Source organism: Rhipicephalus microplus, chromosome 9 (genome assembly GCF_043290135.1).
Source record: "Rhipicephalus microplus isolate Deutch F79 chromosome 9, USDA_Rmic, whole genome shotgun sequence".
Lineage (NCBI taxonomy): Eukaryota > Metazoa > Arthropoda > Arachnida > Ixodida > Ixodidae > Rhipicephalus > Rhipicephalus microplus.
Window position 1 is genome coordinate 3,562,894 of NC_134708.1, and position 15,187 is coordinate 3,578,080.

The 15,187-nt window shown below is 49.3% G+C and overlaps 1 protein-coding gene across 1 annotated transcript in view; it reads left to right on the top strand.

The window, feature by feature from the left end:
- Positions 1–15,187, top strand: part of LOC119164818 (chorion peroxidase-like) — an 84,171-nt gene that overhangs the window by 11,688 nt on the left and 57,296 nt on the right. Inside the window, exons 2-4 of the mRNA XM_075872990.1 lie at positions 4,397–4,535; positions 8,804–9,018; positions 9,716–9,913. Of these exons, the coding sequence (XP_075729105.1) occupies positions 4,397–4,535; positions 8,804–9,018; positions 9,716–9,913 (552 nt within the window). The remainder of the gene's footprint in view (positions 1–4,396; positions 4,536–8,803; positions 9,019–9,715; positions 9,914–15,187) is intronic.

The window sequence follows — 15,187 nt, forward strand, 5'->3', positions numbered from 1 at the left end:
GTCTTCTGCCACCAGAACGGCTCGCCTGTCTATCAAAAATCTTTTACGTAGTTGTACGCACGTAGACCGAGGTATTGTCGAGACATTTGGTGCAGTATCACCGAGTGCTGAATTTTATCAAACGCGTTCTTGAGGTCATCAAGAATTGCTCTGGTCCCTTTCGTGTTGCCATCGAGTACGTGGTGTTTCAACTGTAGCATTGAATCTTGTGTGGATAACTGTGGGCGGAATCTAATGATCGATGGTGAATATACCCCTTTTTGCTCTAGATAGGCTTGTCAGCGGTTAAGTAGAGCGTGCTTTATAGCCTTGTCCACACACGACGTCAGCGATATGGGGCAAAGATTGTCGAGGCTTGGCGCAATTTACCAGGTTTTGGCATAAGAAGCATTCTCGCAGTTTTCCGCTGTTGCGGCAAGCAACCACGCGGCCAGTATTCTGTCAACCGCTGCACGGGTCAGTCGTCGAGATTATTTAGAGCACGATTCGACACCTTATCTAGACCTGGCGCCAATCTGCTGTTGAGACTGTGCAGCGCCACCCGCAGTCCTGATCTCTTCTACGCTTAAGTCCTTATCCAGTTCTTCGTTCGCGTCCCCCTCGTACGGGTGGTGCGGCACAGATGAAGGGTGTGGTAGGTACTTCGCCCGTAATCTGGCAGCCACTGAATCTTTACCATGTTTTTCGATCTCCTTGTGTAATAGACTGGCAAGACAGTCCCTCTGGTGTGACTTGGTCTTAGTTTCGTCCAGGAGGTACTAGAGCAGATGCCACGCTTCACCATTGTGTAGTTTCCCGTCCACTGAATTCAACTCATTCCATTGCTGGCGGTTGAGAATGTGGCAGTGTTCCTCGATGTTGTGGTTGATGTCCACTATTTTCTATCTGAGTCTTCAATTGAGCCTGTGTCCCTTCCATCTTGCTAAGATAGAGTTCTTCGCCTCAATGAGATGCACCAGGCGGCTGTCCATCTTGTCCACTTCGATCGCCGTTTCAGTTGTCTTGGTTGAAGCTTTGGTGTACCAGTGAGTGGGTCTATGCTTTAATGTCCGTGAGTTTATCTTTTATAGATTGTTGTTGCCCTCGTTTCTTTCTGAAATCGTGCCAATCAGTCCATTGAAGTCTGCGTTTACTGTCCTGCGCTTTGTGCGACATCGGAACGTGAATTTCGATAATCATGTGGTCGCTACCCGGGTCAGCAGATGTGTTTTTCCACGTGGTGGCTGCCGCCCCGGCATTTCTTACGAAGGTCAAGTCTGGAGTCGTGTCCCTGGTGGTGGAGTTGCCTATTCTCGTCGGGTGTGCCGGATCCGTTATTAGAGTGAAGTCGAGTTCTTGCGCGTCTTGGCCTAGTTGTCTTCCCTTGACCGTACTATATTCGTAACCCCACGCCGTGTCTGCCAAATTGAAATCACCCACAACAAGCGTCTGAGACCCAGCAATCTTGAGCGTCTTCTGAAGCAACGCCCTAAATCGTTGACGCTGCTTCGACGGGCTACTATAAACATTCAATAGAAATGTGCTTTCTTTCCTTCGTTTAGTGGGGACTAGTTCGATGAGAGCATGTTCCATCTGGACACCGCTTAGTTCGTGGTGAACGAACGTGAGACGCTTCCTTACGAGCGTGCATAAACCCCTTCCCTCGATTTTGCTGCTGTGCACTTCGTAGCCGCGTTTGTAAGCGTTTCTTGAAGTAATATTACATCTGGTTTTCGTGTTGAGTGCCTGATGTGTTGCTGTAGAACTGCCTTTTTTTTTCGGTTAAGCCACGCCAATTCCACATCCATATGACTATCCCTTGATTAGCGTTAGCCATGATGCGGGTTTAAGTTCCCGGATGCCCTGGAAGGGTGCTCGGTTCCGCGTCGCTGCGCTCCGTTACGTGTTGCGTGAACCCGGGGTGATCTGCATGCTTCCCTCGAGTTTAGTGGTCCTATTTGCGAGCCAGAGAACAGTTTCGTGCAGCGTCTCAAAGTAGCTTTGCATGGTGCACAGCACCTTGAGATGATATCTGCCAGAATGTCCGAACGTATAGTGGACGCCGTTGAAGATTTGTTGTCCTTAGCTGCCACAGTGGTCTGATATGGTGGTCACCATCGACCCGAAGATCGTCGCGAGATCGAACTCCGGTTGCGGTGGCCGTTTTTTCAATTGAAGGAATATACTTGAGGCCCGCGTACTTTGGGGAAGGTAAAGAAACCTCAAGTGGTTGAGGCTTCCGGTGTACCACCCACTCCCCTGATAATCATACCAGGCTTAAAAGGACAAATGCTATGTGCGCCTTCTTGTTAAGATGATCCAGTGCGTCTTGACTGCACGCGCAGCTCAGTGATGCTCACTCGTGCACGCGAAACCTACCGGATGATGTGCAGTCCTTTTTCCAATAGAATGACGTGTGAGGGATATTTACAGCACTTGCTCTGCTTTGTTTTATCTTCGGCCGTGCTTCCGCCGCGTTACATGAAAAAAAAAAAAAAACAGGGAGTAAGCGCTCAGCATAGCATAAAGAAACGTATACCAGCTCGCTATGTGCAGTCCTTTTTCCAATATAATGACGTGTGAGGAATATTTACAGCACTTGCTCTGCTTTGTTTTATCTTCGGCCGTGCTTCCGCCGCGTTACATGAAAAAAAAAAAAAAAAACAGGGAGTAAGCGCTCAGCATAGCATAAAGAAACGTATACCAGCTCGCTATGTGCAGTCCTTTTTCCAATAGAATGACGTGTGAGGAATATTTACAGCACTTGCTCTGCTTTGTTTTATCTTCGGCCGTGCTTCCGCCGCGTTACATGAAAAAAAAAAAAAACAGGGAGTAAGCGCTCAGCATAGCATAAATTGATTTATATGTGTGGTTTAACGTCCCAAAACCACTATATGATTATGAGAGACGCCGTAGTGGAGGGCTCCGGAAATTTAGACCACCTGGGGTTCTTTAACGTGCACCCAAATCTGAGCACACGGGCCTACAACATTTCAGCATAGCATAAAGAAACGTATACCAGCTCGCTATATTAGGAGCTCTGCGAACATTGAAAGTAGCAGCTAGTGATGGAGACCTGCTGGTAAGCTGTTTCGTTACCGAGAGACGCGAGTGACTGAGCGATCAAGACCTATAGTGCAATGCATTAAGCTTTAACTGAAAATTTGCGAATTCATTGCCCATTTATTGCTGTATTAGCAGTAAATGACGAATAATCTTATTTACTTATTAGAAATGCTGCTTCTGGCAATTTGATATGAAACGAATTTCTTTGTGATAAACGATATGACAGTCAAGTCCAAGCAATTGTGCTCATCCACGCCTATTGAAATACTCATAGCCTTTCCGTAAATTTTCCTGGGACGTTATTAGCGCACCGTTGTCTCCTAATTTGTATTTCGTTCAGTTTATTCTTGCTGGCAACGTTCGCCGTGGCCTCCGCGGCCTCGTGGAGCTCCAGGGAGGTGGACGCCGCCACGGAGAGAGCTCGGGAGGAGATTCGGATGGACGCGGCGCGCACACCTGGCAAGCTCAACGTTGCATTACGTTAGAATGAGCGTTCCTTTGGTTGGCCACTTGTCGGATGATGATTAACTCACGATAGGGGTGCTGGACGAGCGTCGAACTGCGTATTTATTGCAGCAATGCGGCATTTCTAAGAGAGGTTGTCATCGGTCTCATAACTCTCACATGAGCCACAGAAATTGGGCACGCCCCAGTGCTCAGCACTGAAAAATTTGTCCGCCGGAATAAATGCACTCGAATTGGGCCATTAAAGAGAAGGGCGCAAACACAGATTACCGTGGGAATTAACCCAGTGATACAAACACCGCAGGGCCACACGTATCAGCTTCGCTTGGCGTGGAATGGTGTGTTCGACCTTGTTCAGATCATGAAGATCAACCCTTAGGTTGACGCAGGCGGCTCCCGACCGTATCGTGGGCCTTCCGGATAGCCTGAATTAGCTCCGCTGGGAAGGACTCCTTTTCTAGCCACATTCTACGAAAGGAGACTGCCGAGGCATTTGGGCGGGCATTTCGTCCGCTTGTCGAGACGTCGCCTCGCGCACAGAGCCCACGTTTGCGGATTTTTTATCACCCTTTTATGTCATTGGCAGAATCGGCGCCGCCTTCACTCCTAAGTTATTAGGATGAAATTCAGAAACAACTATTTATTCTACGGTTATGCTTCAACAGAAACAGTGACCGCATGGAAGTGCCTCAGGAAAAAAATAATGCACCAGGACAGTCCAATCTCTGTAACTTCCCCCAAACAAGGCGTTGTTAATTGCAACACACGTGAGAGAAGGATCCGAACAACTTTTAGCAGAATTTTTTTTCTCGAGAAGCCACAGACCCCCGGAATAGGCTGCATCTATGGACTTAATGGATTCACTAATTATTAACGTTTTCGGCAGAGGACCGCGCTTCAGGGGGCTGCCCGTACGCCTCGCTTCGTCACCAGCACAGCCGCAGGGCGACCAAGGAGGCCGCACAGCTCGCCCGGGTGGCACGGCTCTTCGAGGAGACCAGCAGGGAGCTGCTCAGATCATTCAGGTGCCTCTCTCTTGTAAACTTGCCATTCGCTGGGAGAACGCGCAATACACCCTTGAGTGTTGATAGGATACCGAAACTCTGTAGGAGACAAACGCATAGCAAAAGTACGAAGACACGAGGCGAGGGCAAACAAAACTTTATTCTCAGAATCCCCGTCTATTTATGAGAGATTCAAACACCAAATCCTCACCCAAGAAAGGGCAACTCTCGGGCAACGCAAGTGCAAGATACCCGCCATAAACCCCCGCTAGTTTCTGGGTTCTTCGTTAGTAAGCGAGGTGCCCGCTAGAGATATGCGCACTTGTATGTGCTCATGACGACTGAGCAAGTTTGCCTTCCTATTATTCATAAGGTGTTTGCAAACCGGATGCTCTGCTTCTTGCGTTTCTCTTTTATAAGGCATTGGAAGCATTCAACGTCCCAGAGGTTGTGCACTTAGCATTGTGTGATGCCTGGTTGTTATTTTATTCTTTTACGACGTCATATTACGTCATATTACATACCTTGCCCGACACGACGCCTGTGTAAAGTCTTTTTGCGAAGGAGTTTTAAGCGCCAGCGTGGCTCTGTGGTGAAATACTCGTCAGCCTCGTAAAGGGCCGCTGTTCAAATCCCATTGTTCCTTTCTTTTCTTACAGCTCCTCGGTTACAGACACCATAATCGGCTCTTTCGGTGCAATACTTAGGTGCCTCAGCCATGGCCAGGTGTGGCCTAGAATCTGCCTCCCATGTTCGCAATCAATTTGAAAATTTTTGCGGAGTTGTGAGGCTCACGCGCTCCAGTTTTGGCGTGGAATTAGAAAATAGAACTTTGCGGTTCGCTTAGCGTTCTCATGAGGAACTTATAAGGGCGAAATTATTTACAGTTTAGCAAGAATAACTAAACGTTTCTCTTAAGCGTGCCTTTAAATAAACGTACGCTTTCCTCCTATGCGCATCCCAGTCTTTCAGACAGTAGCTCCTCTGCTGCTGCACTAAAATTTCAGCATGTTGCCCTTGTATCAGCAGCGCCGTAGTCGATGCAAAAAGGCAGCTGATCGAGGAGGATCATACTTGCTATTCAGTGTGCCTGAGCTGAGCTATACTCGATGGATAAGCGCGAAGCACATTAGTCGTGTACGTGGAACGTATTTGGTCCTCGCGCTGCAGAGTGTACACCTCGTAGGTTCCCACATCTGTCCTTGTGGTGGGACGAGAATAGTATAATAATAATAATAATAATAATAATAATAATAATAATAATAATAATAATAATAATAATAATAATAATAATAATAATAATAATAATAATAATAATAATAATAATAATAATAATAATAATAATAATAATAATGTAGTTATTCTTATTATTGTTCTTGCACATTCGCTGGCGCAGGTTTTTTCGCAAGCTGTGTTGCATGCAGCCACCGAAATGTGCGAAACATGGAAGATTCGATTAGAGTTCATGATTTCTTTCTTTATTTATTCAAAAATACCTGCAGCGCCCAAGGACATTTTCACACGAGGCAAACACGCAGCGTTGCATCGGCTTACATAAAATAAACTATTCAAAAAGAACAAGATGAACACAAAAACAGTTGTTCATCAAAAATGTAAGTGTAGCAGCATGTCTTTGAATGAGTTAGCAATCAATTGCGGAAGCCGATTCAACTGGGGGATCGTGAGCGAACAAAAAAAAAAAAGAGTTTGGGAGACGTTTGTTCTGCAAGTACTTTCTCTTAACTTTTTAGGGTGGTCCGTTATTTTCTATAAAAAAAATGGGGAGGTGAAAGGTAAGATTCTTCGTCTATTTTATTTACCCCATGAAATATTTTGAAGATCATTTTTATTCTCAAGTTTTTCCTACGCGAAATTAACAAATGCCGCCTTAACCTGTCCTTAAGCGCAGTGACACTGACATTAAGTTATAGTTGCTACTTGCCAAACGAGCTGCGTGGAGATCTGTACGAGCTCCAGCATATTATACAGAGTTTTTATTTGTGGGTCTCAAGCCCCACAGGTGTACTCACAGATGCGCAAGACATTCGAAAAGTATACTATAGAGTAGTACTCACAATTTGGGGGAAGCTAACCGGAAGTTCAGCCTAACAAACTTTAACATTCTGCGGGATCTCGCTGTGACATATTCAACGTGTTTAGTTTCAGGTAAAACTTGATGAAAAGTAAACACCAAGGTATTTATACTGAGTTACGCGAGTTAGCTGGATGGTACGCAATGTTAAATGAAACATGTATGGGTCGCGTTTACGAGGGAGGGAGGCGCATTGGCGCTTCCTAGGGTTCAAGGACATACGCCACCACCAGCGCATAATGCAGTCACATTACAATTGCTGATGGTCAGATGTATACAATGGTAAACTACACAATCATCCGCATTCTTTGCATGAGACCTCCTGAGAAATGTAGACTACAAACAGCAAAATCAGCAACAAAGAGGAACTCCCAAAGTAACAGCAACGTATTTAATTACGACATGTTGCATCCGCTCTTGTAGATAACACCTTATCTAATCAAGCAATGCAGGAGTAATACCGAGTGATTGTGCAGCAGCAGAACATGGGGCAGAGAATCAAACGCTTTCTCAAAGTCCAGGAATATGCAGTCAGTCCGCCCACTAAGCTCAAAGAAATCAAAAACATCGTGACTGGATTCTAAGCATGAGCTGCATTGGAAAGGAAAGACCGAAAGCCTTGCTGAAATTCGGTAAAAAAGTTGTTACTCTCTAGATACGTTTCTTCACGACGCTGTAGACTATATGCTTTATTGTCTTACTACACACGCTCGTTAGGAAAATCGGCCTCCGCGACTTTCCATTCTCCAGGTAAACAGGCACGCAATGATTTCTCAAAGATTATAACAAGGTGGTGGGCGAATTACACCAGAGCAAGCATTTAACACGTAAGAGCGTATGCTGTCAGAGCTATTTGCAGAATAAGGCTTTATTTTGTCGGAACGTGTGCTCACATTTGGGTGCATGTTAAAGAACCCCAGGAGATCGAATTTTCCGAAGGCCTCCACTATGGCGTCTCTCATAATCAGATGGTGGTTTTGGGATGTTAAAATAGTAAAATAGTTAGTCAAAATAGGTATCATTCAAAATCCAACCCGTGGGGCTCACGTGCTTCAAGAGAAAAGGAGAAAAAAGGGTGCCTGGAGTGTCCGCTATGCTGAAAAGAATGAATAAAAATAGAAAGAATGCGCATGTTTTATGCGTCCTCAATTTCTGTAAAGCTGCAAAATTTACTCTTCTGTTGTTTAACTATAAAAATTACGTCGCTTGAGTTACTTGTAATGACGCAACTCCCAAGCGGAGTGACACTCGCATATATTTTTCCGTAATTGTAGATCCGCTCACAAAATTTATCCGTTTTAGGTGATGCCTGTTCTTTTGTACGAGGCAAAAAGAAACCGAGTTTAACTATTTGTGACGCCATGGCGGTTACGCTGTTCGGCTGCTGATTCGAAGGTGTCGTGTGCTGTCAGGGCATATTAAAAAACACCGAATGAACGAAATTTCTGGAGTATGGAGTAAAACCGCAGATGTTATTACTAACTATTGAAATCTTCATGCCAAGAATAAAAATTTTGTTCCTTAAGATGGCTATATTTGAGCTTTTCACCTCACACGCATTCACAGAGCGCTATTCTAATAAGCCTAGCAAAATAGCATCAGTATGAAATTTAGCCACCACAATGGTTTTCTGGCTATCGTGCTTGGCTGCGTTTCGGCTGCTGACCCAAACGTTCGATTCTGGCTGCAATTCATGCGAGACGAAATTCCAGGGACCCGTCTATCTGGAGCTCTTCACTACGGCGTGTCTCAGTCGCTCTGAAAGCTCATCGACCAATCAAACCTGACACCTGTTAAAGCTCACTGAGGCGGAATTGGCGAACCACAATTAAAGAGGCACCTAGCGTTCTCGCTTGGAAAGCGCTGTTTCTCCTTCGAAAGCCTTCTGCACAGCTGACTCCAAGATCGGAGTCGCCTCTCCCGGTTGCCTCCATGATCGGCCCACCATGGACGAAGCAAAGATGTCGATGACACCATCGCGTGACGTCATGATTACGTCTCAGATTTTGGCGATTTGTTGCACCATGTTGACGTTATCCCGTGATGATCCTTTCTTGTATTTTCGCACCACACGTGTCAATTTTCGCGTTTTCTCGGGCACCCAAGGCTTCAAAATAAATAAATAAATAAATAAATAAATAAATAAATAAATAAATAAATAAATAAACGTCGTGTGATCACTGAATGCTCGACGCAGCTCCGAAAACTGGAGCGACGATGCTGTCGAGAGGCTGGAAGCGGTGGACCTCAGCTCGACAGCGCTGTCCGGCTACTGCCCGCTCACGAATGTCACCTGCAACCCGGCCAAGAGATACCGCGATGCCGACGGGACGTGCAACAACCTCCAGAACCCGGCATGGGGATCGGCAAATTCCTGCATGAATCGCCTGCTTCCCCCGGCCTACCAGGACGGTGAGCGTGTCTTACACGGCCAACCACAGCACGCTGGCAAAGAGAGAAATTTTACAAACTTTCACGTTTCGATCATGGCGCCACTCTATCCGCAAATGCATGTGGGCTGCTAAATTGCAGAGTTTATCTCTAAAACGTGCTTCATCATAAATAATTGTATCCCCATGCATTCAGCGCGTTTAGTAACTGCCCATATTGAACGAAGGCCAACATGCGCAGCTATTCAAGTCTCAACCATGTGCATGATGAACTCGAAAAGCTGCAGCTACTGTTCATGTAGTTGCATACTCCATCGCGCAAAGATGTTTAACTGCGTGAAAGTGCACTGGAAGCACTGGAATGGGAAGGGGGGGGGGGGTTGCGTCGCTTGGGTTGCTACTGCGACCCTTGATTTTAGAAAGTGGGCGCTCTTTGTCAACTAGATCTGAGTACAGTACGTGCTGTGTTTTTACGGCATACTTTTCGCCGAAGTGGTAGACAACGTGAAAATCCCTCCAATCCATAGAGCGGCCGTATTTCCTTACTACTGCGTTCTTTATAGAGTTGCGCCAGATAGGATCCTAAAGTTAGCCCTACATCACCAGAATCAGAGACGTGGCATGTGTTTTATTTGCATCGAGCGTACCAGTTTGCTGCTATCGCATTCATTGCCCTTGACGTGAAACGGTGTCCCTTCTGCTCAAAATGTTCGGCGCAGGTGTCAGTTCCCCGCGTGTGGCTGTCGATGGCAGTCCGTTGCCCAACGCTCGCAAGATCTCGTACATGGTTCACCCGAACGTGAGAAACTCGGCCACCAACATCACGCATATGGTGATGCAGCTGGGACAGTTCATCGACCACGACTTCGCCTTGGCGCCCCTCATGGCCGACCCCGGAGAGATCGTCGACCTCGGAAGTGAGTTGATGGAACTGCCCTAATTCGTTACTTTCGTTGTATTGAATATATAGTATTGTCACGCAGCAAAGGACGACGCAGTTGTCTATGAGGAAAACAAGTTTATTGAAGCGAACCTGTGCTCCCCTAACAACTGAAAAAAATACACAGGCGGCGAAGCAGCGGCCAGCAAAACGACGGGCACGCTAGTGAGCGTCGGCGATCGAATGACGCGGCATCGGCTGTGCGGGAATTTATATCCCTCGGCGCGAGGGTTTCTCGAATAGTCGAATTGTATCGAGAACGCCGTGATAGCGTTTGTTAGAAACGCTGTTCGTTCGAACAGCGCTTCCAACAAACAACGCTTGAAGCGTTGTTTCTATCGAACAACGCTTGAAGCGTTGTTCGATAGCGTTTGTTCGAAACACTGTGGTAGCGTTTGTTCGAAACGCTGTGAAAACAGCGATAGCACAGGCCGGCGCAGCCAGGCCGAAAAAAAACAAAACACAAATAAACAAACCCAACGCATGGTTCGCGGCATTACCCTTCCTCTAAGAGTGCATCGACCCGATGCTAACATAAGGGACAGTCCACACAAATTAAAATAAAAGTTCGTCATCGTCCGTAGAAAGGCTTTAAGCGAACCACATGGACGACTTCGGGCCGCGTGCGTCGTCGTGATGTACGGGAGTCTCCATCGGGGATCACCTCGTACGTTAGTTCGCCAACACGTCGTAGAATCTGGTAGGGTCCGAAATAGCGTCGTAGAAGTTTCTCACTGAGTCCACGTCGTCGAATGGGAGTCCAAACCCACACACGATATCCTGGATGGTATTCGGCGTCTCGGCGTCGGAGATTGTAGCGTCCGGCATCCACCAGTTGCTGGTCCGTTATACGAGCTCGAGCGAGCTGGCGGGCCTCCTCCGCACGTTGGCGGTATCCTTGGACGTCGGCGTTGAGGTCGTCGTCTTCTACGTGCGGAAGCATGGCGTCGAGCATCGTAGTCGGTCGTCTTCCGTAGACGAGCTCGAATGGTGTCATCTGCGTGGTTTTTTGAATAGCCGCGTTGTACGCAAACGTGACGTACGGGAGGATTTCGTCCCACGTCTTATGTTCAACGTCGACGTACATAGACAGCATATCCGCGATTGTCTTATTGAGCCGTTCCGCTAGTCCATTCGTTTGGGGGTGGTACGCCGTCGTTCTTCGGTGATCTGTGTTGCTGTAGCGTAAGATTCCTTGCATGAGCTCCGCAGTGAAGGTCGTTCCGCGGTCCGTGATTAGGACCTCAGGTGCTCCATGTCGCAGCACAATTTGGTTAATAAAGAACTTTGCAACTTCTTGTGCAGTTCCCGTAGGGAGAGCGGTGGTCTCTGCGTAGCGCGTCATGTAGTCTGTCGCTACGACAATCCATTTGTTCGCGGATCGGGATGTAGGGAACGGGCCCAGAAGGTCCATTCCGATCTGTTGGAAGGGCCTCGTTGGGATGGCGATCGGCTGCAGAAGTCCGGCTGGTCTCGTCGGTGGTGCTTTTCGTCGCTGGCAGTCACGGCAGCTCCGGACGTAGTGGGTGACATCGGATGTAAAGCGGGGCCAGAAGTATTTCGCCTTGATTTTTGTAATCGTGCGAGCTGTTCCGAGATGTCCGGAAGACGGGTCGTCGTGGCACGCTTCCAAAATTTCGTCACGAAGGTCTGCGGGGATGGCAAGTATATAATTCGTTCTCGTTCCGGGGTTGAAATTCTTCTTCACTAGGATGGAGTTTTTGAGGCTGAATGCTGGTAAGTTGCGCTTGAACGCCCTGGGCACGGCGACGTTGCGTCCTTCGCGGTAGTCGATCATGGCACGGAGGTCAGGGTCGGCACGCTGCTGGGCGGCTAGGTCGCTCTCTGTCACGACTCCGAAGAACGCGCTGTCTTCATCGGAGTCCTGTGGTGGTGGGTCGACGGGGGCGCGGGACAGGCAGTCGGCGTCGGAATGTTTCCTGCCGGATTTGTAGAATATTGTAACGTCAAACTCTTGCAGGCGCAAGCTCCACCGCCCAAGACGGCCAGAGGGGTCCTTCAAATTGGCGAGCCAACACAGCGCATGATGATCTGTCACAACCTTAAACAGTCTACCATAGACGTATGGGCGAAATTTTGAAATGGCCCATATGATAGCCAGGCATTCTTTCTCGGAGGCAGAGTAGTTTCTCTCCTCCTTCGACAGACCACGGCTTGCATAGGCGATTACCTTTTCGTAACCGCTTAGCTTTTGGACGAGGACGGCACCCAAACCGATATCACTGGCGTCCGTGTGCATTTCTGTTTCGGCGTTTTCGTCTAAATGAGCAAGCACGGGCGGGTTTTGCAGGCGTTGTTGCAGCTCGCAGAATGCCTTTTCTTGGTCGTTTTCCCAGCTGAAAGGGGTGCTTTCTTTCGTCAAGCGCGTGAGTGGCTCTGCAATGCGTGCGAAGTTTGCGACGAAGTGCCGGTAGTATGCGCACAGTCCGAGAAACCTTCGCACACCCTTCTTATCTTTCGGCCTTGGGAAGTTCGCAATGGCTGATGTTTTTGCCGGGTCAGGTAGGACTCCCGCGGCGTTCACGACGTGACCCAAGAACTTGAGTTCCTTGTACGCGAAACGGCACTTCTCAGGCTTCAGCGTTAACCCCGACGTACGAATGGCCTCGAGTACAGATTCCAACCTTGTGAGGTGTTCGTCGAAAGTCCGGGCGAATACGACAACGTCGTCGAGGTATACGAGGCAAGTGTGCCACTTCAGGCCTGCTAGCACAGTGTCCACGACTCTCTGAAACGTTGCAGGCGCCGTGCACAGCCCAAACGGCATCACCTTGAACTCGTATAGACCGTCCGGGGTTATAAATGCAGTCTTCTCTCGGTCTCTCTCGTCCACTTCAATTTGCCAGTAGCCGATCTTCAGATCCATGGATGAGAAGTACTTGGCGTGGCAGAGGTGGTCGAGGGCGTCGTCGATTCGTGGCAGGGGGTACACGTCCTTTTTGGTGATTTTGTTTAGTCTCCGGTAGTCAACGCAGAATCTTAAAGTGCCATCTTTTTTCTTCACGAGTACAACCGGCGCAGCCCACGGACTTTTTGATGGCTGTATTATGTCGTCGCTGAGCATGTCATCAACTTGAGTCCGGATGGCTTCGCGCTCGTGTGAAGAAACGCGGTACGGTGACTGGTAGGTCGGGCTCCATCTTCGGTTATTACCCGGTGCTTCACCAAAGGTGTCTGACGTAACTTCGAGTTCGAGGAAAAACACTCGCTGTAGTGACGGAGCAACTCCAGTAATCTGTCCCGATTTTCTTGCGACAGCGCCGGGTTCACGTCGAAAGGATGTGGCAGCCTGGAAGCATCTGCGCGTGCGCGTTCAAAGGTGGCGACCGCGATCACTTGACTCGCTTCTTGCGTTTCTTCGAGGAACGCAATTGCAGCGCCCTTGTTTAGATGCTGGTACTCCTCGGTGAAATTGGTGACCAAAACGTGGGATCTGCGTTGCTTAAACCGCGCAATGCCTCTTGCGACAGACACACCGCGGTCTAGAAGCAACCTTTGGTCAGTCTCCACGATAGCGTCGACGTCAGGAGCAGCACCTTTACAATAGACGGCGATCATCAAGCTTGCGCGAGGTGGCAGGGTGACGTGATCGTCGGCGATCCTTACAGCAGCACGGTGTCCGAGGTTCGACTGCGGCGTCGTGGAGTGATCGGAAGAAAACGTTATCGACCTGGTCTGCAGATCAATTATTGCGCCATTGTCCGTCAAAAAGTCCATTCCGAGAATTACGTCGCGGGAGCAGTTAGGCAAAATGACGAACTCCGAAGGGTACGTAGTGCCGTCTATGGTGACGCGCGATGTGCACATTCCACTTGGGGTCACGAGGTGGCCTCCTGCTGTGCGTATGTGCGGACCGTCCCATCTGGTCGTAACTTTCTTTAGCTTGGACACGAATAACCCGCTCATGACCGAGTAGTCGGCTCCCGTGTCGATGAGGGCGACTACGTCAAGGCCGTCGATGGACAACTGGACGTCGGATGCCGCTTTCCTCGAATTTCGGGTGCGTCGGGGCGTCGTATCGTGGCTTGCACGTGTTGATGGTCGGGCACTATGCGTCGTCATCGTCGTCTTCTCAGCGGCAGGCTTCGTCATTTCGGGTACGCGTCGCGCAGCGTAGCTGTCGTCGTTTTCGGGGGTCTCGTCAGGGTGTCGTCGGGTCGTCGGGATGAGGGCAAGTCGTGAATCACGGTCTTGCGTCGTTGGAGGGTTTTCATTTTCTCGCCGTTGTGCAACTTCACCTCCAGAAGTTGCTGCTTTTAGTTTCCTCCTCGTGGGCTGGGGGACCTTCCACGGGCGAAGTCAGCATGGCTGCGACGGTTGGGGGATTGGTACGGGTAGGGCGACGGCGAACGGTTGAAACGGGATGGTCCACGGATGGTGTTCGACAGGTATTCTTCGATCTCAAATGGGCGCTGGTCGGCTCGCGGGCGGGGTGCGTCGACGGAGAACCCACGCAAACCCAGCCTCTTGTACGGGCAGCGGCGGTAGACGTGGTCGGCCTCTCCGCAGTGGTAGCACAGCGGATGATTATCTGGCGTTCGCCACACCTCGGTCTTCCTGGGCGCCTGGTTTCGGGTTACAGGGGTTCGGGCGGTCGACATTGGGCGGCGGTACGGCGGGGCCTCTTGATAATGGGTTGGAACGGGTCGGGGTCGACGAGCAGCAGTGGAGTAGATCATTGCTTGTGGTTCGCAAGATGCTTCCGACGGCGTGGAATTCCCCAGTGCTTGCTGAACCTCCTCGCGGGCGACGTCAGTGAGGGAGGCGACTTGGGGCTGCGGCGTTGCTGGGAACAATTTCCTCAGTTCCTCGCGAACGACGGCGCGGATGGTCTCCCGCAAGTCTTCCGTCGCCAATCCAGGGGCGTTTACCGGGTTCACCGAAAGGGTGTTGAGTGGTCTATCGTATTGCCGCGAACGCATATCCAAGGTCCTCTCGATCATCGAAGCCTCGGTGACGAACTCAGCGACGGTCTTAGGGGGGTTGCGGATGAGTCCAGCGAAGAGCTCTTGTTTAACTCCCCGCATCAGAAAGCGCACCTTCTTCTCTTCTGCCATTTCGGGGTCAGCTCTCCGGAACAGCATCTTCATCTCCTCGGCGAACAGTACAACACCTTCGTTAGGGTGTTGCATTCGCGTCTCCAACAAAAGGGCGGCTCGTTCTTTCCGTACAACCGTAGCGAATGTTTTGAGGAATTCGCTCTTAAAGACAGTCCAGTCGGTTAGGGAGC